Source organism: Choloepus didactylus, chromosome 10 (genome assembly GCF_015220235.1).
Source record: "Choloepus didactylus isolate mChoDid1 chromosome 10, mChoDid1.pri, whole genome shotgun sequence".
Taxonomy (NCBI): Eukaryota; Metazoa; Chordata; class Mammalia; order Pilosa; family Megalonychidae; genus Choloepus; species Choloepus didactylus.
Genome location: NC_051316.1, coordinates 19,235,657 through 19,259,863, shown reverse-complemented (window position 1 = coordinate 19,259,863; position 24,207 = coordinate 19,235,657). Strand labels below are relative to the sequence as shown.

Sequence of the window (24,207 nt, the reverse complement as noted above, 5' to 3'; positions counted from 1 at the left end):
TTTTGAAGAAGGCCCTATAAGATGGGGGCTTGAGTAGCCGGGCTGAGGTTCAGAAACAGAGTGATGAGCCCAGGAAAGCAAGGGTTTCTGTGTTTTCTATGTGGACTCTAGGGCAGGCTGCACCACAAGGCTCTTTCAGCTCCTGGCCACATATTGTAGGGACAACCACATGGCTCTACCCTGAGGGGACACGGATCCCATTGGGGCCACTTGGGAGACCCCAGGGACCCTCAGCAATGCAGGGTGGAAAACTCACAGATGAAGGAGGCTCTGCTTTAGGCAGGTGCGAAGGAGCAGAGACATTTACCTTCTTTCTACGAACAGGACCTTGGTTGTATCCAGAGGTGAGGACTAGGGAAAGGCTGGTTACACAGACATCAGAAAAGGAGGGTCAAGAAGGGAGGGGACCTTCTTAGAGGGTGCAGTCTCATGATGTGCTGGCAGAGATCAAGCTCCGATCCCAGCCTGGGGTGCAGAGGGAAGTACTAAGAGTCCAGGAAAGATTCTCGCCTGGCTTAATAGAGTGTGTCCCTAGCAGGTGACTTTTCTCCTTTTGGGGCCCTAACTACCCATCTGTCTGCCTCTTTCCCATACCACCCACACCCAATCACACCTCTCTCTCCGTCTTACTATTGCTGTGAATCTTTCCCAATACCTTGGCTCTCTCAGTTGGATTGGCCTTTGGCACCAATGGATCCACCAGGTGTATTGTAATCTTCAGGACTCAAGGTTTGCATGGGCTATTTCCAGGATCTTGGGAGAGGATCAAACAATGGAGTCACGTGTTTTTGTAAAATTTGCGAAGGTCAGGCATTTTACTTGCAATCTGTTCAGATAAGCTATCTCCTTTCACCTCCAAATTCCCTGGGTGGCACTGGGAAGTCCAGAGGCATTTTTGAGATTTTGCTAAGGGAAAATTGAATTTGAGATACATTTAGTTTGGGCTCAATGGGATATAATCTGTGTGGTTCATGGTCACTTCCATGCATAGTTAAGCTGTTCCTAACCAGCCTAAGTGTAGGGAAGGCTACCACCCACTTTGTTGACCACTGGCTTTGGAGAATGGAGTTCACATGTGATATGAACACAGCATATGTTGTGCACTGCATAGGAAGTACATGGATAGTGGAAGAGAAAGAAGGTTTGATGAATATGGAGTCAGAAGCTAATCTATGGAAGTCTAATCATCGATGGAGGCATTGGTTTTCAAAGCCAAAGCAAGTTCTCTTCTGTTAGGCATGTATTTGGCACAATTAAGTGTAGACAATTACAAATGCACCACGATTTTGCTTTCTGTTTTTGATGGGACTCATGTGGAACAGAATTTATCACATTGAGTGCCTCTGTGTGTAAAGTTGCACATTTTATATATCCCAACATTTTAAATCAAGTCTTACATATGAGTCAGTTCTGGTGGTTCCAATGAAATAGGATTTAAAATTCTCTTTCTTAAATAAGCTCCAAAACTGTTTGGGCATCAGGCTCCACCAGCCTGAGTTTGCCCTGGCTTTTGGGTATAGCATTAGAAGATTTTTAGTTTCCCTTTCCAGGGTGTTATTCATCTAAGGCTTCCATGACTTCTGAAATGAGGATGGTTGCAGTTCAGCCCTAAAAATGCAGATGTTCACTGGCATGTTTTTAAGGGACTCACGTCAGGGTGAAATTTCCTTGGGTTTTGCTCATTCTTGGGTGTCCCTGAGCCATCTGGGAATGGTGGTTGTGGCATTTGAGTTTGGAGCTCTGGGATTCTTTTTCTCGCAAGGCCAGACTCTAGGCAGCCCATGGAGCAGGCCTGGACTCCACAGGCTGCCTAAGATTCCTCCTTCATCCTGGGCTACTAAGGTTCCACGATGCCCTTTCTCAGGCCCCAAATGACCCACTCATCTCCCTACTTGTCAGACTCTACAGATAGAGAGGCAGTGAAACATGTGGCCAAGTTCTCAGCTCTGTTCACCGACTTGCTGAGCCAACACAGGCTGTCACAACATTGACCTCTCCATGCTATAGACTTCCGTGGACTGTTGGATCCTAAATCACAGAGAAGGGAAAAATTTTAATAATGAAAGCTAGTGAGTCAATTTTTCTATCAGCCAGAGAACCAAGAACCTCATCACTGAGTCATTTTGGCATTTATTGTCAGTGGGCAACAGATTACTCAGCACTGAAAATATCAGGTCAATACCACTTGGGCTAAAATGGAGGAACCCAATGCACCAGAGTTCAGTTCTGGCTTTGACTCTCAACTTCCTATGCCAGGTCTCCATGGGATTCCAAGGTCCCCAAACTGAAAGTACTAATGAGCAGGAACACAATGGTGGGCCACCCAAGGGCAATGAGTTTGCAAACCTTACCTCCTGGGACATTTTGAAAAATTATCAATGCCCAGGTCCCGCTTTAGACCAATGAAACCAAAAACATCTGAGAAGGAGGCCTGAGCATCAGTATTTTAATGTGTTCTAGGTGATTTTAATGTGCAGTCAGGGCTGTGAACCACTGCTGTAGAAAGAAACCTGGACTTGCTTCTCTTTTTGGTGCTGTCTTCCAAGTCATGGGGTTTTTTTTTTGTTGTATTTTTTTTTTTTTTTAATTTTTAAAATGAGGAGTTAGTAACAGCTATCTGAAAGTTGATTTTAGACTTCAAATAGAAAATATACCTGCAAAGGCTTTGTAAGCTTTGAAATATTATGCAAATGCAGGTTCTATTACAGAATGCTCAAGAAATAACATCTTGCATATCTAGGGTACCAAAGCAAACTAAAGTATTTGCATGTGTGCAAAATGCTCTGGGCGTTTGCATGTTGTTTGGATGTATTTATCATAAAAGTCTTTGGCAGGCCCATCTGTCCCAGGGTGCAAGTCACATCCAACAGTTTCCCAAACAGTGGACACTTGAACATTCATTTTTCTGACCCAGCAGTTCTCACCTGGGTGCGTTCCAAGGCCGTGAATGAGGAGGAAGGCTGGGATACCCGAAGCTTCTAAAGTCACTCTCCAGGGTCTCAGATGAAAGCCTAACTTGGCTTTCTCTCCTATTGAAGCCTCTTCTGACTTTGAGAAGGCACTCAGAGAGTTACTAGTGGCCAGAGGCATAGGCTGAGGCTCGGAGAATGTCCCCATCCTGTCACTGGGGGAACCTTGACCATGAAAGGCTGCTGATACTTCTCGATGCCATAAACTGTGGATCTGGATCCCCACCCTCAGGCCATTTACCCACCAGGGGACCATGTGAAAGACAAAATGTTTAGGAGGCACAAAGCCAAATTTGCCTGATAAGCAGGCTTCTCGTCCTGGTCTCAGTGGGCAGGTGGCAGCCCTGTGAGCCTGGGGACAGATAATAATAGCCAAAGTCCAAGATCCACTGAGAAAGCACCTACAGGTAAGAAGAGGTGCTCCCTCAGCATCTCAGGGAACCCTCCTCTTGCCTGTTTCAGAGGCTGGGGCTTCTTGTACCTGTCCGCTGGCCCCCATCGTCTCCATTCCCATAATGGGGGGAGGTAAGCATCTGAGTAGCACAGGAAAAGCAGACCACTTATTGTAAGCTGAAATACTGGTCTCTGGGGAAGCCTTGGGTAAAAGCGTACTGGCCTATTTTGGGCTTCAGTTATCTAAGTAATGGCCTCTCTACTGTTTTATTTTAACTGTGGCAATGGGAGTGTCTAGAATAGGCAATCAGACAGGAGTGTGGGGGTCCTTGTGCCCCATTTACAGATCCACCTCACAGGGAGAGGGTTCAACTGCTGTGAATGCCTGGTGTGGAGAGAAAAGAAGCTCTTCACCATAAAAGCTAAAGGGGGGAAAGTAATTTTCAAGCAGGTTAATAACTTTTAAAAATGTTATTTTCAGGTTAAGTTGAGTATTAGGAGTACACAAAAATCTGAAAAAAAAAAGTAAAACACAAAGACAACTGTCTAACAGTTACACACACACACACACACACACACACATGAATCCTGGGGAAGCATTACAAGAGAATGCAGGCCCCTCCAGCCAATTTTAGACCACATGTTTCCAAATTACATAATACAGAAATACAGACTATAACCAGGATGGGGTCACTGGCTCTTCGGGGCAACCCTTTGTTCTACATGCAAAAGTAGCACCTGGGAGACTATTTTTCAGTGCATGAGAATAAAGTATTGGAATGACACCGAAAAAAATTTTTCTTGGCAAAACATTAAAAAATGGTTATTTTGTTAATTTAAGAGAACAGTGTCCTAGAATAAACAGGTATCTAAACGTTTGGATTGCAGAAAAAGAGTGTATTCAAATGGTTATTGCTTGATGATCACTGTGCTTTAACTGATCCTCGGCTTGACTTCTCCCTACCTTGGTCCCCAATTCCGGGGCAAGAGAAGGCTTCTCAGATTCTGCTCTGCTGATATCCTATGTGTCTTCAGTTCACTACCTGTCCGTCTAGATTTTCCTGCCATGAGCATAACAGGATGCGGGTCAGAGTTTAGGTAATTGGGATGGGTTAGGTCACACATCATGTTTTCTTTTTCCTTTGGGGTTCACTACTGACAGAAGCAAGAAGAGAGGGGAAGAGAGCAGATGGGGTGGGGCGAACCAAACAGCTCGTGTCCCTAAATTCTGACAGGTGTTGGAGTGAGAGCTGCATTGCTGGGTTCATTTGCTCACCTGGACCCCGCCGGCAGGCAGAAGGCTCATCGGCATCCCTGCGAACACATCCCACGCCACCTCTGGTTGTTGGAAAGTTTGCTTTCCCAGGCGCTTTTATGGAATGAGAGGAGACGCTGCTGTTGATGTTATCTTAGAATCTCCAGGCTCATTATGGAATTGGAAATCGTTTCCTGTGCAGTTAGCGTAGCTGGCTTGCCTACGCCCATGAAAATCATTTTCCTTCTGGCATAATCACTTGATTAGGACTCTAATTTAGCCAAATGATTCTCTTGACAAATGATGGCTCTTAACGTTTCCTTACCTGCTCACCCCCTTTCGAGGCCAAAGCCTCTCATTTACGCAGGGAGGGAGGGAATTAAACTAAACATTCGAAGGCACTGAGTATTTACAGTCTTCCAACAGGCTTTGTCAACCCACAGAGGTTTATAGAAATTTATGACGTCATTTGACAGGAGCTGTGGAGAATAAACAGCACCAGAACACTGGCTATTTATTTTTCCGAATGAGGAAAAGAAGAAATTGTTTACGAACAATATACATTTTTCACTCATTGTCCCACAGTTTAATGACCGTGGTGGAAAATGCAGTCATTGAGAGAGCTCAAAGACTGTGACGGCTTAAAGTCTTATGACTCACAGCTAAAAATAATAGCTCCTGGAAATGTCCCCTGCTGGGCAGCGTGCGGGCTGCAAAGACAGTTGTCAGCTGATGCGCTGAAAATGGGCTGGTGAGATGGAGGGGGCTCGGGCAAGTGAAAGAAGGTTTGAAACACAGCTTATTGGACTTGGTGGCAGTGGTTCAGGAAGCATATTCTTTCTTCCTCTAGGTTCGTTTTAAAATAGTATTTATTTACTATTTAAAATAGTATGTGGCCTTAAAAAGAGCTCTCCACAATGAAACATCAACTTCTGTCCCCTGGGCCATTGTGCTGTTATCAAAAACTCATTGTTTCTTTTCTTTTTCTTTGAAGGAAAGATTGATTGTATGTGTCATGATGTGTGTGTGTGTGCATGAAAGAGAGGGAATATATGATGTGTGTAAATGATCAACATTTGAGAACATAAGACAGAGCTGGCTTTTCAGTGAGCAAAAACAGGTGATTTTGGGTGATAGAATTACCTTCCCCACAAATGCCTAATATTCCACTTTAGACGTACCCCCTCCCAATGCTTGGTAAGTGTAGCGTTTCCCAAAGTGTGTGCCGGAGCACCCGTGCCAACATGCTAATAAGCATGGAGCCCAATGTGGTTACAGAAGTGGGGAAGATATTGAGTTCAAAAAAAAAAAAAAATTACACAGAAGTCTTTGTTGCAATTCTCCAGGTTTTTAGGGGTGCTGAAAAGGCACTGTAATTTTAGTAGGTGGGAAAACACCCATTTGTGTTTTCCAAAGTTATTTAATCAGGGAAGCTGCTTGTTGCTTAGCACAGCTCTAGCCTTCTAGAGTAATATTCTTTGGAAGACACTTTGTGAAATGCTTTGTCCGGCTTCTCTTCTGATGGATTAGCACATCAGACCACATAGGACAGGGAACTGATACAGAAAGTGCTGGGGGGTTTGCAGAGAACGCATGGCCTCTTCTGGGCTCATAACACCAGAGAAAATACAATGATTTAGTAAGACCTGCTTTCCCTGAAGCAGGGACCGATTTCCACCCTGGAGTCCACAAGCCAGTTTCCAGGAGAAGGAAGCAATTGATGTCCAAAGTTGGAAATACTGGTATTGGTATTGTTTAACTAGAACTAAAAGATAATTATTTAAAAACACACACACACACAAACACAAAACCAAACAACTCCTTTGGGCCCTTTCAAAATGCTTCCTTCCTTCCTGAAAGGAGAACATGTTTGTTTGAGAGTTCTGAACTGCCCTCCTGATCTTGGAAACACAGACCCGGGTCTTAAAATCACTCTCTGCTCCAGCTCACTTTAGGAATAAAGCCAAACTGCCGCCTGCAACCCAAATTCAGATGAAGAGCATTTTCTCACGTCTTAAATGCAATCATACACCACCGCCAGGTTTTTTTTTTGCTCGTCTCTGGTTTAAGATCCAGAAGCCAAAACCCACCGTTTCCTTCTTGCGCTATTACGCAGCGCCCCCTGCTGGCTCCCAGAGTTCCTGACCTGCGAGACCACCGAAGGCCTTAGGGGCTAAACGGGCACCCGCTGACATTTTCAGCTCGCCAAGCTCTTTCACGTGTCAAGGTACTTGACTTCATCTAAAATTGTGCAAAGCAGGAGGCTGGATTTATATTACTCGGCCAGGGTCAAATCAGCCAGAGGTACGGGTTTCCATTCCGAGTTCAGGCGGTGGCTCTTGCATTTCAGAGCACGGCAAGTCAGGGCGCTTATGTCAGCATCCGTGTTCCTCCCATCTGGGTGCTATCCCGGGACCCAAGGCTTACCAAGGGAGGGTTAGGCCAGCTACCCCTACAACTTCTGCAAAACTTGGGACTCAGGGTGAGGGAAGAGAGGACCTCAAGTGGGGCAAGGAAGGAAGCTTTGCAACCAGGAGACCCCCTTCAGTCCGTGCCCCCAGGCCCAGAGAGAGCAGGACAGAGGACAAGTGCGTTCCCAGGCAGGACTGCTATCTCATGTGGATTTTTAAGTGGTTACTTGGAATATGGCTCAGTGTGTGTGTGTGTGAGTCTTTGCATCTGTGCATGTATATGTGTGTGTCTGTGTAAATCTGTATGTGCAGTTGAGTGTGTAAGAGAATGCATGTGTGTGCATGTGTGTGCATGCATGTGTAACCTCCTTTAGAACAGGAAGAGATCGAGACTCTGGAATTCTTTTCTTGGATCCTTAAGCTCCTGACCTTCACTGAGAAAGGGAGAACTCACACCCTGCACCCCACTTTGGGCTCATTTTGGGATTGTGGGGTCTCCTAAGCCTGTCTTCTATTAGGGTGAGATGCAGGCTGTGAGGCAGTGTGCCAGGCAGATTTTCCAAATGTGATTCCATGGCACACCGGGCTTATAAAGAGAGAAGAAAGGCCTCCACTGCCTCAGAGGAGGGCTTTTCTCCCCAAGCTGCGGTGGAAGCTTACGGACCAACTGGAGACCTCCCAGTTTAGTTCTACACTAATCTTAAAAGCAAGTTGTGTGTATGACAATACAGTTCAACACTATTTATTTGACATCGGACCTATTGTGGCCTAACAGCTTCCGTGAAAATCATCACAATGCTCATTCCAAATTTTTATTGATACACTGCATATCCAGCTGAGGGGGGCTCTTTGGCGTCAACTCTGCATGGGACTGACTCCCAGCTGCAGTCAGTGGGTCTGGCAACAAGTCACCACCCAACATATACAAGCACAGCTAAGTGACAGCAAGTGTGGGGAAAGGACATGCTCAAAGTAAAATCACGCATGTGATTATTTTAGCCACTGAATGGATTACATTTCTGTTCCAAAAAGGTGCAGCGGTTATGATATGTGGGGCACCTGCAGTAAGACGAGGTTGGCCAGCAGTGTCTCTGTGTGATGCTGAAGACGGACCAGAAGGTGGAAGCAGACAGAGTGAGCCCCGATCCCACAGTCAGACGTGGTTCCCAGTCTTGGGTACAGCACTTGTGGGCAGCCCAGCCAGAAGCCCCAAAAGAAGCCCTTGGGACCTTGTCCCAGTCTCCCAAATTTCCAAAACCCACTTCAATTAAGCTGCCTTTCCCTCGTTTCCCTACTCCACCACCCGAGAGGAAAAGAGAATCATTCCTAACCCTCGACATGGGCCGCAGTGGGAAGTCTACACCCGGGAGCCCGTTCTACCCAACTCTGCAAAGTGGAGATGTTCTGGAGAGCCTGAGAACGGCGACCTCCCAGGCTGGCTTCTGGAGGGTAGGGGGCTCCTCCCTCCCTCCTCTTGCCCACTCCCATTCTAGAGGTTTCTCATCCCCAGACTCCATGTAGGGGAGGAAGTGCTGCTAGAGTTTGGAAAACCACACCGAACAAGAGGTCTGAAGAACTTCACACATCTACTGCACACGTGTCTTTCCTCCTAGAAGTGTGTGACGTTATACGCTATGGGGGAGGATCTTTAACAAGATAACCTCTTTCTCACCACCTTCATGAAAACCCAGCAAACCCAACCCATCCTCCTACAATTCGAAAGCTCTCCATGGCCTGGTCAACGCAGATTTTGACATTAATCTTTTCAACGTCAGGGACTATCCATGTGTATATCCACTGTTTAGAGAACATGCTCAGTGCTTCCTGCACACGGGAATCCTCTCTTTAACAAAATGATTAAACCCACCAAGTAATGTAATGTCACAAAAGTGTGAATGGCTTTTAAAAAGATCTTAAGGCAAGTTCTACGAGTGACTCTACTCGTGTCTTTGGCTTAAGCAAAGGTATAAAATACTGCTTTCTCCATGCCTGGAACCCTGTCCCCCTTAGGCTGTGCATACATTTATTAATGTTTTGGGTGTAGTTAAAGATGAGATAGTCCCAAGTTGATATGTATCTTCAGACATAAGAATGATGACTAAATAGCTCTCTAATTTTCAAGAGCCACAAGCAAAACTGATACCAGTGTGCCGATGATTTGTCTAAGATCAAATATTGTCTCAGCCAATGCTAAAACAAGGGGACCAAGAAAGAATTCTCAGGTCTGTCTTCAACTCAAAGTCACACTGAAAATACTCAATAAGACCTTCTTTAGAAACTCATCATTTGATGGCTTTGGCCACTATGTTTTCCTCTCCCTGAAGACAGAAAAAAGATGGAATTCTGGCTGCTCGTTGGAAGAGAGGAAGCCTGGGGCCAAGCTGTTAGACAACAGATCTGAGGCACTCTGCTTGCTTTCAATTCACAAACAACTAGAAAACCCATCCTTCTGTTAGACTCAAGAGGACAAACATTTTGCATCCCCTACAAAGTCTCCAATACAGAACTTTATTTACTAGTTACCACACAAGTATAGTTTTCGAGCTGGTCTGAGGGTGATGGGATTTTGGGGGAAAGAAAGCCAAGCCAATTTATTACAATTCTCATTTTTTTTTAATGTAGAAATGTCTTCTGTCTCATAACACAGAGTCAAAGCAGTATCTGGATTCTTTCTTTCTTTCTCTTTTTTTTTTTCTTAACCAGCTACGTGCTTAGAAACTGCCCTGGTCAAACTTGATTACAATTAATAGAAACAGAGTCTCACAGCATTTTTCTTCTCGAGAAAGCTTGTCTGTGGCCAGAGATCAGTTTCAAGGGCTATCAGAGCCATGCTGTGGAGGGAGTCAACTTTCTTTCTTTCATCTCCCATCTGCTCTTCCATTTCCCGAGTCACATGCTAATGGAATGGGTGGGCATCAAGAAAATATTGAATTTGGTGAGACTGCTCCATGCCCCACCCTCCAGGCCTGCTCCGTATTCAAGTGCAAGCACAGGACACTGAGAGCTGGAAAGATAAAAAGAACTGGACAACAGATCCTAAAAATAACCTGTCATGCAAACTACACATCCAGGGAGAACAAACGGATCCTGCCACTCCTTTGATCCTGCTGTCCGTCTTTCTGCACACAGATGTTCTGTTGCCCGGGTTTGCTGGGTGCACGGCCTGGGATGGGCTTTGGGTGACAGTCGTGGCCACGTTCCATGTGAGGTTTGTTCTCCCAATGGACAGAGGGAGATGGAAAAACAAACCAAAACAATTCCTTTTAACACGTTTTCCTGTTATTGTTCCTTTGATCAAAGGCAGGCACTGGCGAGCATCAGAGCTGTTAGTTAACCACGTCGTAGTAGTAATTCCTCAGCCGCCGCTCCACAGCCTCGAACCCAGGCCTGTCCTCCACCCTGAAAATGCAAGAGATGTTACTGGTGGGCAGTGGGCTTGAGAAAGAGCTCCGATCTCTGGCTCTGAGGAGCTGGGCCTCTGCAGGAGCAGGAGTGGGAAGGTTTGCCCTCCTCGGTTCCCCGCGTGGTGAACGCGGGGTGAGGGCCCGGGACACTTTTACTGCTCTGCCCCCTCCCACCCCCACCCCACAGCCAGCGGCCCCCATCCTCTCCCTCCCGCTTCCCCCACCCAAGCAGGCCTGTGTGGGCCCCTAATTGGAATTCGGACCCCAGCCCTACAATTTCTCTAGTTCTCTAATTTCTCCCAGTGGGTTGTACTAGAGCACTCTACCACAAAATGCGATCGTGTGTGTATCTGGGGGTTAATTTGCTTAATGTTTGTCTCACGACACACATCCTGCCATCAACCGTCCCCCACACCCTGCCTAGCACAGTAACCTCCACAAGGGAAGAGTTAACTAGTTCTTGTCACAGCACTCAGGAGGTGGAGGGTGGTCAGCAGAAGTGTGTCGAACGATGTGTAGTGTGTAAATGTGTGTATGGATACATATATGTATATAAGTGCATATATGTGTGTATGTGTATATGCATGTGTACGTGTGCATATAGGTATGTGTATATGTGTATACATGTCTGTGCATATGTCTGTAACATGTAAATGTGGTATGGATATATGTGTGTGTGTATGTATGTCTCTATATGTATGTGCATGTGTGCGTCTATGTATACACATACATGTCTGTGTGTATATATATGCCTGTAGTCTGTAAATGTGTGTATGGATATATGTGTGCATGTGTATTTATGTGTGTCTATATTTATGTGCATGTGTGTATATGCATATACATATATGTCTGTGTGTATATTTGTAGCATGCAAATGTGTGTATGGATATATGTATGTATGTGTACACATATGTGTGTGTGTGTGTGTGTGCAGTCTTGGTGAAACTGAAACTGGCTGTCTTTTTACAGTGGAGGGAAAAAATGAAAAAACTTCAAAAAGCTTAGAGAATATAAAAGGATCATTTCCATTCTTTTCACTGACTCTACCACATTCTGGAAGCTCTGATATGCTTTAGTGCCCCCAGCAACCTTTTCATTTCCTTCTGCTGAGAAACTGCCTCAGCACGGAATGTCTTTGACAACTCCATAAATACGTGCAACATTCTCCCAGCCACCGTGCCCCACTCTGCTTTGAATCTCCACTGGGCCCAGTACCTTCTAGCATGCCATAGAATGCACTGATCTCTCAGCTTATGATCTACTGTCTGTGCCCCACACCCCACCCCACCCCCTCAGCCATGAACTCTGACAGGGCATGATAGGGCTTTATGTTGTGTCTGGTGTCCTGCTGTTGCAAGCACCTGGAAGGACAGCCATGCACACAGCAGGTGCTCAGAGAGTGGGTATGTCCAAGGGAGGGACATGTCCCACTCAGGCAGAAAGAACTTGGGGTTGTGGTAGACAAGGGAGTCAGGGGCAGACCTTGCCTAGACCTTAAATCTCATGCAATGCCTTGGGTTTACACATGTTTAAAGAGGACTTTGAGTTCCATCTAGATCATTCCCATGCTCAGAGAGCCCCCATGACCTGGGCTTTTCTCCATTAGACAGAGGCCCCCTGTCCAAGCTGCGAAGGGCCCAGACCATCAGAGACTGAAGAGTTCTGGCTTTTTCTACCAATTTGCAAGGACAGATTTTCCCATGTGCGCCTTTCATTGCCCTGAACACGAATCAACTCTATAAAATACAGTTGAAGCCTCTCTTACTGGTTCCTGTTTTTCTTAGGACCAGCATTTCCTTCCTGGTCTGAATGCTGCCTCCTTACGGGGCTTTTACGGGGTAGCAGTCTGAGCATCTTGTTTTCCTCTTTGGGAAGTGAGAGGGTTGAGGGATGACATCCACGTCCCTAGGCTCCCCCCACAAACATCCTTAGGTCCTTCTGAAGTCCTTCCAGGACCATGCCCCAGAACAGAACAAAAGCCTGGTGAATTGGGGTGTGTGTGTATCTTCCTGAGATCACAGGCAACAAATCCAGGTGGACAAACTGTCTCCTGGTGCTTTGGGATTAGTTTTATTGCCCATGCCCCAAGAAAATATTTTCTTTTTCATTCAACTGTACCTGATCTACTTATGTTTAGATGAAATCATCCCCCCTGACACCTCCCCCATTTGAAGTTATTACTAGAAAAACTTTCACCCTCAGAAATATAGCTTTGTTGGGAAAAAAAAAAATCAAAGTTTGATAACCAGCTGTCATTTCTGATGTTGGACCTACACCTCCATTATTTTTAATCTGCTGACACTTATGCTTTGGAACCGATTCTTAGTTATTCATGTGAAACTAGAAAGCTCACATTCCTGAAAAGCATAACCTGATTCGAAATGCCTGAGAAATACACCACCTCCCTGTAAATCTCAATCAAATTGAACTTCAATCTCTAGTAGGGAAAATATATTTTGAGATAATTTTCTTTCTTTTTAACCTAGTGTTTGACAATGATCAGAAAACAGAACAAGCAAACTGAAAATCCTTGGCACTGAAAATCTCCTGAGAGGTATGAAATAATTTTCTATTAAACAAACCAGATTGTTCTAGTTTGCTATAACTTCAATGCATTAAAGGAAGAAACATTTTTGTTTTTTGCATGATGCCCCCTAGTGGTTCTTTCAGGCAATAACAGCAGAAGCAGCTGTGCCTGCTGGTGGAGAGACAGAGCACTAGTTGCTTTTAATTCCCCAAGCATCAAAACGAATGTGCCAAGGTGCTGGGGGCATTTAGAGCCCTCACTGCACCCACTCCAGAGCCACCTAGCAGGTCAGGCTCCTGGCTGCTTCACCATCATTCTGCCCCAGTTCTCCCAGATCCATTCCCTGAACCCCCTCCCCTCCCCCACCCTCCTGCACCTCCCTGTTAAATACCCACCCCAAAGACGCAACCAACAGAAATAAGCATGCTACGTATTAAAATGAAATGCAAAAACGCTAATTGTTACTATCCCATCTGAGAACAAATTTTAAGTCCAGGTTTTTTCATTTATTTTAGAACAATCTGTAAGTACATTTTTGCCCCTCAAGGAAGTGAAACCTTCCAAAGGAAGCTGCAGGCAGGACGAAATAGTATTTCTTGTAAATGGCCCCATGGACACCCACACACACAGAGGGCATGCTCTGCTCCCCGAGAGCAGCCTGTGCCCCTGGGGGGTGGCGGGAGGATGGGTTTGCTGATCATACATGCTACTAGGAACAAGCCATCTATCTGCTGTGCCATTTTTGGGTAGAAAAGATCAGCTGAGACCACTGGGGCCGGGAATGGAGTCAGTGGAGGAAACATACTGGGATGTACAGCCCCCGACCCGTAAGTCTGATCCGCGTGCAAACTCTCCGGGAGTTGTCACCCCTGGCTGGGGGCTCAAAAACACAGCAGGGTTTATGTTGCCTGCTAAAAGCCAGGAAAAGCCCGTGCTGTTCCTGGCAGTTTTATGGTCCTTTGGAGCGCTGTGGAAAACAAAAGATTCGCTGCCTACGCACATTTACGGGGCCTCTTGAAAGTCTCAGAGAACAGGTGCTTCCTTCAGTCCTCACGCCATGCATTTCGGGAGGTGACCTGAAACATGATGGGAGGCACCCCGAAATGTGACGGGAGTGGGACAAGACCCTCAGCACAGATGGGCTGGCTTCTTAATACCAAGTTCTGTGGAATCATCTCCAGGAGTTTTTCTCTTTTGTTTCTCCATCCTATTTCCCCTCCACACCCAAGATTTTCTAGCCTAGCTCTTCCATTTCCATTTTAAAAATAGATGGCCTGACCTATCAATGGTTCTAACACATAGTCTGTGTATGGGGAGAATTAAGTCAAGACTTCAGGGAATGGGCTTTGCACCCCTTAAATCTATGCAGGACATTTCTCTCTTGCTGAAACAGTGATATTCCTTTAGCACTAATGATTTGGCGTGAAAAGGCCCCTGCCTGACTCTTTCCCTGAAGAAAGACAGGGAAATATCCTGCCCCACAATTTTCCCTTTCCTTCTGTGGTTGACCACCCTGCATTGCTTCCAGACAAACAACGAGACTCTTTATGTCCACTCCCAATTGTGGCGGTTGTGATGCTCCCAGTGGATGCACAAGGCCAAGGGCATCTGAAAGCTTTTGGAACGTCCCGCCTTCTCCAGGTGCTCCTGCAAAGCCAGCACAAGGTAGCGGAGATCAAATCTGAGCCCTTGGGGTACTAAATTTATGGTAAGTCTGACAGCGCCCCTGATCACAGACCCACATCATTTCTGAGCTGCAAGGGCTCTTGGGGAATACTTCAGGGTCAAAGGTGCAGAAAGGGGGCTCAGAGTTACCACACAATGCCCTCACTAGATCAAAAGACGCTTCTCTAATTCTCAAGTCCAGTGCATCTTCCTTCCCCCCTGAGCTGCTCTGAATATCAGCTGAAGCACAACATTCACGAGCACTTTAAAGCATGGCTTAGCATCCAAGACCCACCAGGCAAGGTAGATAATGAGGGCCGAGCAGCTTCTCAGGAAGTGACCTTGGGCAGTCCATCTAAGAGTTGGCCCCAATCCCTGGTCCTGCCTCATGCTTAAAGGTCATCAGGGAATTACGAAAGCATCACATTAACCTACTAACTTCAACCCTATTGCCAAAAATGGCATATAGCGCCAACTTTTGCAAATGTCTTTTTACTTCGACTGTCCACCTGCTCCCTGCATTTAAATTTTGATATCCTGGATTTGAGTAATTACATAAATGTGTTCTTTAGACTGTAAAGAATACCAGGGCCTGGTCCAGGAAGCAAGGTATTTGAAGCAGAGTCAGTTTTTTGAGTTTTGTTTTTTTTTAAACCACATTGTTGGTTTAGAAGGTGTGGTGGCTTGAAGCTGTATGTATCCCAACAAAATATGTTTTTAAATCTAATCCATTCCTGTGGGTGTGGACCCACTGTAAGTAGGACGTTTTGATAAGGCTATATCAGTTAAGGCGTGACCTACCTCATTCAGGATAGGATTTAATTCTATTACTGGAAACCTTTATAAATGGAATTAGTACAGACACACACACACACACACACACAGAGAGAGAGAGAGAGAGAGAGAGAGAGAGAGAGAGAGACCGCACCATGGAAGCAAGAAAATGAGATCAATGAAACCCTAAAGAGAAGGAGAGAGTAGCAGGTGCCACTGTGTGCCTTGTCATGTGGCAGAGGAGCCAAGGATCGCCAGCAGATGGTCTTGGGGAAGAAAGCATCACCCTGATGATGCCTTGATTTGGGCATTTTCTCAGCCTCAAAACTATAAGCTAATAAATTCCCATTGTTTAAGCTGAACCATTTAATGTTATTTGTTGCCAGCACCTAGGAAACTAAAACAGAAGGGAAGATATTCTCGATTAATGAAAATACAGAATTTATGGTCCTTTTTAGTGCCCAGCCACTGCAAGTGACTGCAGGACATTTGGATAAATCGAAAGGCAGGGTTGTGTACTCACTCATACGTCCAGCACAGCTTCATCAGCTCATACATCTCTCTCGGACACCCCGGAGGAGAGCTCATTCTTTCTCCTTTCTCTAGCATAGCAGAGACTTCACTTCCTTTCATTCCCTGAAACATGCAGAATGTACCTGAGCTCTTAAAGAATAATGTTAAGCAAAACAAAGCAAACAGCACCAGCTACCCTCCAAAAAAGTATACACGAGTACATGATGTATGATTTTGATTATAGAAAGTACAAAAACAGGTGAAACTAATCTTTGATGCCAGAAGCCAGATGGGGTTACTCTTGGGGGAAAGCTTGTGCATCGAAAACGGGGGAAGATTCTGGGGTTCTGTTTTCGGGGTGCTGGTTTCATTTGTGAAAATTCATCAAGCTGTATCCTAGGATCTGTGCAATTTTTCTCTAAGTATATTATACTTGGATTAAAAATGTAAAAAATGTAACTGAGCTGGAAATTTGATACTGTATGATGTCATTATTTCTATTTCAACTCTAATGAATGATCTGAGTGTATATTTTATGCATGTATGTTTACATGCATCATGCCCAATGAACAAAAATCCATAATGTCCACTTGGCATCAAATATTTCTTTCACAATTTAGAATAAAATGAAGCCACATTAATTGCCCAATGCCAATGTCTGAAAGCGTGCCTAGATTTTATGATTTGGGGGTTCCTGTAAAAATAATCTGGGTGCTTATCCATTCTAACAGCCATACAATTATAAAATGAAACTGTAGTGGCTCACGCGATACGGTTTCTGTCCATAGGAAAATGCTTCCCACATCAATACGCCGAAGCTCCAGACGTCACTCTTGCTAGAGAACTTGTAGTAATTGATGCACTCTGGGGCATACCACTTCACGGGCCACTTCCCATGAGTCTGGGCCTGACAGTAAAGCAAATGAAGAAGTTCCATTCAAAATAAAATCACCCACAAAGCAACATGTGTATGTATGTTTGTGTGTATTTGGTCTGAATATTAAAGACACAGGAATTCACTCATTTTATTTTAAGAGCCAACCCAAATCACTTACACCTTTTAATCTTTTTCTCTCACCTCTTATTTTGGCTCTTCACAGCTTCATGAAGCCTGTACATAGCAATGGAAGAGTCTAGATTTGGGACTATTTACATGACCTTCTTGAATATTTCAAGCCTGAATATTACTTCACGATTATGTTCTAAGAAATATTGGAAAGTTTATAAGTATATCTATTACTTATAAACATTTGTCTACAGTTTTAAAGTAAGGCTAATTATTTTGGCATAGGACAGTTTGCTAACATCATTTTTTTAAGTCTTAAAATTTTCTAATTAAAAAAGCAAGTAGTAAGGACACAGACATTATGCACCACAAAACCCTTTCCTTTGGGGTGTGAGAGGCAGCATGTCACCCTATTCTAAGAAGCCTTGTTACTTCCTGTTGATGTTACTTTTAAATCTTGTAAAGTCCATTGGGGATGGGAGAAGGAGATGACAGGTAACATGAGAGGTCAACAGGGGGCAATTTGGAGACCTCAGCCTGGAAAATCTAAGGTTTCCTCTAAATAACACAAATGGATTATACTTATGTCTCAAACACATTACATATTACTTTTAGATTTCGATTTCAAGAGTTGCGAACAATACAGGCATGTTCTGAAGTTTGAACTAATAAAAAGATAAACTTTAGAAAAGTTAGTCTCTAACTCCCAATCTTTCTCCACAGAAGCAGTCATTTTTCATATGTTTTCTTGTATCCTTCCAGAAAATCTATTTATAAGCATAACTCAGTAATATACACTTGGTAGAGTAACTGAGGACACAAAGAATCTATTTATAAGCATAATTTGGTAACACATACTTTCTGGGTAACAAAAATGGGACATAAAAAAAATCAATTTGTAAGCACAAACTGGTAATATATACCTTTTTGGGGTAACAAAACTGGAGACATATGCTTTTTTCACTTTACTTTCTAATTTTTTTACTTAACTGTGTGTCATGGACATAGTTCTGTATTAGCACATGAAAATAAAGCCATTTTGAAGAGCTGGATTGGATTCTTTGTATGAATCTATCATGACTAATTAACACGTTTCCTACCATGAGGCCTTCAGGTAGTTTCCAGATTTTTGCTATTATAAGTCACGCTACAATGAACATTACCGACTGTGTACATTTGCTCATGTGTGTATGCGTATCTGTCAGGAACTGCTGGATCAAAGGGTGCTTGTGTTTACATTTTGGATGTTGCACAAATTTACACTGCAATGCACAATTCTCATTTGCTTCCATAGCTATCATTTCATCTTATTTACTTCTTTATTCTTTCCCATTTCACTTGACTTTATTCTTTTAAACCCTCCATCTCTCCATTTTTTCAGTAGTGTTCAATCTCTTTTTGCTGCTTTTATTTCTATAGTGGTTTCCTTTTTTTTCTTTCCATTTATTTTCAGAGATTTGCTAGTTTACTTTTCAAATATAAATTGTTTAAGATCTGTATCAGTTTGAAAATTGACCCCTAAATTTTTTTACACCACTCCTGTTCTGGTTTCCTAATGCTGCCAGAATGCAAAATACCAGAAATGGATTGGCTTTTACAAAGGGGATTTATTTGGTTACAATGTTACAGTCTTAAGTCCATTAAATGTCCAAGGTAAGGCATCAACAACAGGGGACCTTCACAGAAGAATGGCCAATGGCGTCTGGAACACCTCTGTTGTCTGGGAAGGCACGTGACTGGTGTCTTCTTCCTTTGCTCCCAGGTTGTGTTTCAAAATGGCTTTCTCCCAGGACATTTCTCTCTGGGCATCTGGGGGTATTCCCTTAGTTTCTCCTAGGCAAACTCTGGAGTAGCAAAAGTCTACTTTCAATGGCCATCTTCAAAATGTCTCTTCTGGCTGCAGCTGCTCTATGGTCTTTCTGTCTGTGAGCTTTTATAGGGTTCCAGTCAACTAATCAAGACCCATGCTGAATGGGTGGGGCCACACCTCCCTGGAAATAATCTAATCAAAGGTATTATCCACAGTTGGGTGGGTCATATCTCCATGGAAACAGCCTAATCCAAAGATTCCAACCTAATCAACACTAATATGTCAGCGCCACAAAATTGCATTAAAGAACATGGTGTTCTGGGGGACATAATACATCCAAACCGGCACAATGCTTCTCAAGGAGCGGGATCTACCCCTACCCCAACCCCCCCCCCCCCAAACCTCACCTTCCATCTGGGCTGGGCTCTTTTGTGCTTGAATTACAGAGAAAGGCAGAATATGGCTTCCACTGCTCACTCAATGGGTAATGTGCTCTCAGAACCCAGCCGCCCTACTGCGAGGAGGTCCAGGGGCACAAAGGAGAAAGTTCTTGTGGGTGTGCTGGCCAACAGCCCAGAGGAGGTCCCGGGCCATTGAGTGCTAGCTGTATGAATGAGCAAAGTGGAAACGCATCCTCTAGCTCCCACTGAGCCATTCCTGAAGACAAGGAGTGAAGCAGTAATGAGCCCTCCCCATTCAACCCTGCCAAAGTGCAGGTCTGTGAGCAAATACATGTTTGCTGTCATTTTAGTCCACTACATTTTATGGTGGTTTGTAAGGCAGCCACAGATGACTGGAACAGCATCTACTATTTCAACTCCTCCCCCTCCTCTTTGAGACCTGGCTTAAGATAGTCCACGCTTTCTTTTCCTTCTCTCATTGTCATGAAGAACTGTGTGTTCAAAAGTTTCAAATGTATGTGTGGTCTTCATTTCCTGTTATTGTTTCCATTGCTCTGTTTTCCCTGCAGTCTCTGCACAATAAGGCTTAGGAACATGGCATTCTAACGACTGCTCATCTTTGAAGAGGAGCAGCTAATGTATGAAGGAGCGGGGGCTCCAGGCAGCCCAAAACTTGCTGTGCACTTGGCCCCAAGGCTGGGTCCACGCTCAAGAGGCGAAAGACTGCTTCATGCCGTCTTTAGCTGACTGAGAGTCACCATCTCTCTCCACCTGCCCCCTCCATGGCCGGCTGCTCAAAGAAAGGCTGAGTGGACAGATTTTCCCACTTGGGCACACTTATCCAACCACGACAGGGGGCAGAGTGCAGGGGACAAAGCCGTAGCACCCCCATGTCCTCTGTCACATATTGCCATTTACTAGCTTTAAGTTTCAGGGTATGTCATTCTCATCTATGAGAACTCTGGATGTTCCAGGGACCTATAGTATGAAAGTCTGCTCTTAGCACCCTCTTCCATCAGCTGGCCCTCACTCCATTTCCAGCCAGTGGTCAGAGATTCTGCTTCTACGGCGTAGCTGAGTTCATATGACGAAAAAGCTTTCTTTTATTTTTTTCCCCTTCTTTTAGCTGCTAACAGTTCATTCAGAGCTCAGAGAGGGGTAACAAAGCCTTTACACCCTATTTTTTTTTACTGAAAGCCCGTAGTTAATTCTTTGTAATTTCCGCCTGGATATATTTCTTCCTTAGCATCCATTCCCTTGAGTACCTTAATCTTTGTTTCCCAAAATTGCATTTTTTTTAACATTTTAATTCACCTTGATAAAAATTATGTAAATAGAGCTATTTCCACATTTTTACTGGGATACTGTGGACCCTCAATCTTGTATTGGAAGCGGATGGCAGACTCATTTTACAATGCTCACCTTCTTTTTCTTTCTTTTACATATACAGAGAGGTATGCATTAAAACGTTATTTTGGAACAGATTCAAATTGTATGCTGTGGAATAAAAACCCACAAGATAAAGGTTTGAGACAGGCAGCACACAAAAACCTACTGAGACTCACAATGCAGATTAGCATGATAAAGGCTCCTAAAGATACCCCAGGAATGAAACCTGTTCAACTCATATTTTCCAAAGTGATTTAATGAAGGTATTCCATTCTTCCTCTTCTTTATTCATCAATCATCAATTAATATCTTGATGCCCTATGGTTCCAAGTAACATAATTGGGAAGATACTAGTCTGACTAAATCTCAAGGTGTGATAATATTAGAGAATTTCCATTTTTTTTTAAACAGTAGCATCAAAGCCTAATAAGAAAAGGTTCTACATAGTTAATTTTAAATGGAGATACTGTTTATTGAAATCCTACTGTAATAAAACAAAGAAAACAAACATTTGCATTTCTAATTTTTACTACCTGCTACCCTTAATATTAGCTAAGGTGTTCCTACCTTATAGTAGTTTTCATCTGCACGAAGTGCTTTTGAAAGTCCAAAATCACTGATTTTGGCATAATGTTGAGTAACCAGCAATACGTTTCTTGCAGCCAGATCTCTGTGCACAAAATTGCACTCCTCCAGATATTTCATTCCCATGGAAACCTGATGAACCAGCTCTATTATGTTCTTATCCTTGACATGCCTGAAAGTCACAGATGTGTCATTAGTGACAGTGGACAGTGATCCATTTTAGAACAACCAAGCGAGTTCCCCTTTCAGACAGAAGGTGAATTGACTTGTTTCCTATTTTTCTGAAACACAAAGGTTAAGAATGGCGGCTGTAGATTGAATTTTATACTCCAACTAAAGACAGGTTCTTAATCCTAATCTTAATCCACGTTCCTGTGGGTGTGAACCCATTTGTGAATAGGACCCCTTGAAATGTATTATCAGTTAAGGCATAGACTCACTGGTGCATGGGATCTTCTAAGATCCTATTTAGGTGAGGTCAAACTGAATCAGGGTGGCCTTAGTCCCTATTACTGGAGTCCTTTTTAAACAGAAGAAATTTGGTCACAGTCAATCAAAGAAGGCCACAGAAAGAAGCCAGAAGTCAGCAGAAACTGGAAGAGCAGATACAAGGGGAGAGAGAGAGAGAGAGAGAGGGAGAGAGGGAGAGACAGAGAGAGAGAGCGAGAAAGCCAAGGAGGAGATCAAGGACATCACCACAGTCACAGCTCAAAGAACTCCAAGGATTATGGTAAACCAGTACCAGAACACTTCTGACTCTGGGAAAAGCATGGCTTCTTGATGCCTTGCTTTTGGACTTCTAGCCACAGAAGCTATGAGACAATAAATTCCTGTTGTTAAGCCAACACATTGTGTGGTAGTTATCATAACAACCTGGCAAACTAAGTCAGTTTTGCAAGACTTTGGTAATGTTCAGCTGTTCAAGACTGAACCCGATTCTCCTTCTGGTGTTCCGTGGGTAAGATTTTCACAGGGTGCTTAGTTAGAATTGCGTGAAAAGCAGTATAACGGAGCGGGCAGACCTGGCTTAGAGACCAGGCTTCAGTTCCAATCCTTGATCTGATGCTGGACAAGTAACAAAACCAACCCTGAGCTGGGGTTTCTTATCAGTGAAGTAGGGATAAGAGCACCTCCCTTCTGTGGAGGCTGTAAAGATAAAATCTAAGGAAGTTCCCAACATAACGTGGCAAATGGGAGGAGCTCAATTAGTAGCTATTATTTGTTTTATCCCATACGAGTTCTCACATCTCAACAAGAGCTTTAGGTGAACTCAATGAGATTACTTCATGGATGGCTGTAATCGATTAAGAGAAAACTGCCATTTTCAGAAGCAACCACTTGTGGCAACTTAAGAGCTATGATTGCCAACCAGACATGTAAAACATGACTGTTATTCCTTACAAAATGTTCACCGAAAACATTTTTTTTTTTTTCATATAAAGAGTATATTCTGCTTCAGTGAGGGAAAATTTGTTGTGAAGATATTCTGACACTGAGTCTATTCCTGGGCCAATAAAAAGCGAGTAAAGGAAGAGAACGAATATAAAATTGTTGGGTAAGAGTCTCTCTCCGAGCAACAAGAGCTGAAGGAGCATTTGATTCAGGAAGCGTGTCTCTCTGTACTCCTCTTCGAGGTCCCTGGGTGTGGACCAACACCGGGAAGGGGTGGGGGGAGAGAAGGCTTCCTGGAGAAATCAGGCCACAAGCAGGTGTCAGCAGGTCCCTTACAATATCAGCTTCTGTGCCTTCTGGGGGCAGCTGGAGTAAAGGTACCTGTTCTGCTGTAAATATTTATTGAGCGGACCAAGTTCTGCCATCTCCATGACCAACATCCAGGACTCGGCTTCACATATCCCGATCATACGCACGATGTATGGGTTATCCAGCTGCTGCATGACATTCGCTTCTGCCAACAACTCGTCTTTAAGAGCAGGGTCATTGGCCTCGTTTTTCAGTATTTTCACAGCCACCGTTTTCACGCCTCTGCAAAAGAAATCCTAACGTGTAAGAAAATATTGAAAATGGCTCACCTCTAGCTAGTGATCTTCTGGGAAGCATAATCTTATGCAGAGATGGGGTTATGGAAATATCTGCTAAGGGAAAGGAAATGTGGGACGCTGGTCCATTTTTTGTTCTTGTTCATGTTTTTTCCTTGTAATTTCTTTAGGAGGTTTTTGCATAGGGATAATTCTGGCTTAAGAAGCCATGTAATACATTACTAATCAGTGTGATTTACCATAGAAACACAATATAGGAGAAAAATCATATGGTCTGTAAATGGAGAAAAGAATTCTATAAAACTCAACACATTTTCATGATAAAAAACAAATCTTGCAGAAAATTCAGAATAGAAAATAACTTCCTTAATCTGATAATGAGAACCTATAAACCTATAGCTGACATCATACTTACTTTAAATTTACGGGATTATGTGAAATATTGTAAAATTCCGCCCCCCCCCCCAAGATAAGGAATGAGGCTCTTGCTACTTTTATTCAATATTGTACTGCATTTTTTAGCTTAAACAATAAGGTGCAGGACAAATATAAGAAAGTGTAAGGATTGGAAAGGAAGAATTAAAATCATCATCACCATAGATGACATATTTATGGACCAAAAGAATAGATAGAGTATAGAAATAAACAATTCAGCAAGGTTGCTGGGTTTCAGGTCAATATATGAAATTAGTTATATTTCCATATACTGGCAACATCATGAATTAGAAAGTGAAATTTTAACAATGATACCATATATATTACCATCAAAAGCACTAAATACTTAAGAGTGGATCTAGCAAAAGTTTTGCAAGACCTCTACACAGAAAACTAAACAACGTTGCTGACAGAAACCTGAGAGAAATTTGAAAAAGTCTAAGTAAATGGAGGGATGGGCCCTGCTTATCAATTGGAAGGCTCATTATTGTAAAGACATCATTTTGTCCCAAATTGATGGACAGGGCCTCTCCTTTACCCAAATTGCGAAACTGTGTATCTGTAGTTAAGTCTATGTTAATTCATGTATTTAATTAAGGAAGGAATTTTAAATATCATAAACTAGTTGAGAAAATTTATGCCTTAAGACAGGAAAATTTATATTCATTTCACA

At 43.6% G+C, this 24,207-nt stretch overlaps 1 protein-coding gene across 5 annotated transcripts in view; it reads right to left on the bottom strand.

Moving 5' to 3' along the window:
• Positions 1-9,522: 9,522 nt before the first annotated feature.
• The window catches only part of SYK (spleen associated tyrosine kinase), a 102,802-nt gene continuing 88,117 nt past the window's right edge, over positions 9,523-24,207 (bottom strand). For all 5 annotated transcript variants that reach the window (XM_037798261.1, XM_037798257.1, XM_037798259.1 and 2 more), the window contains 5 exons: positions 22,876-23,085; positions 21,085-21,274; positions 16,678-16,818; positions 15,922-16,034; positions 9,523-10,427 (listed from right to left, as the gene is read on the bottom strand). In XM_037798261.1, the coding sequence (XP_037654189.1) occupies positions 10,355-10,427; positions 15,922-16,034; positions 16,678-16,818; positions 21,085-21,274; positions 22,876-23,085 (727 nt within the window). In that variant the 3' untranslated portion in view covers positions 9,523-10,354. The remainder of the gene's footprint in view (positions 10,428-15,921; positions 16,035-16,677; positions 16,819-21,084; positions 21,275-22,875; positions 23,086-24,207) is intronic.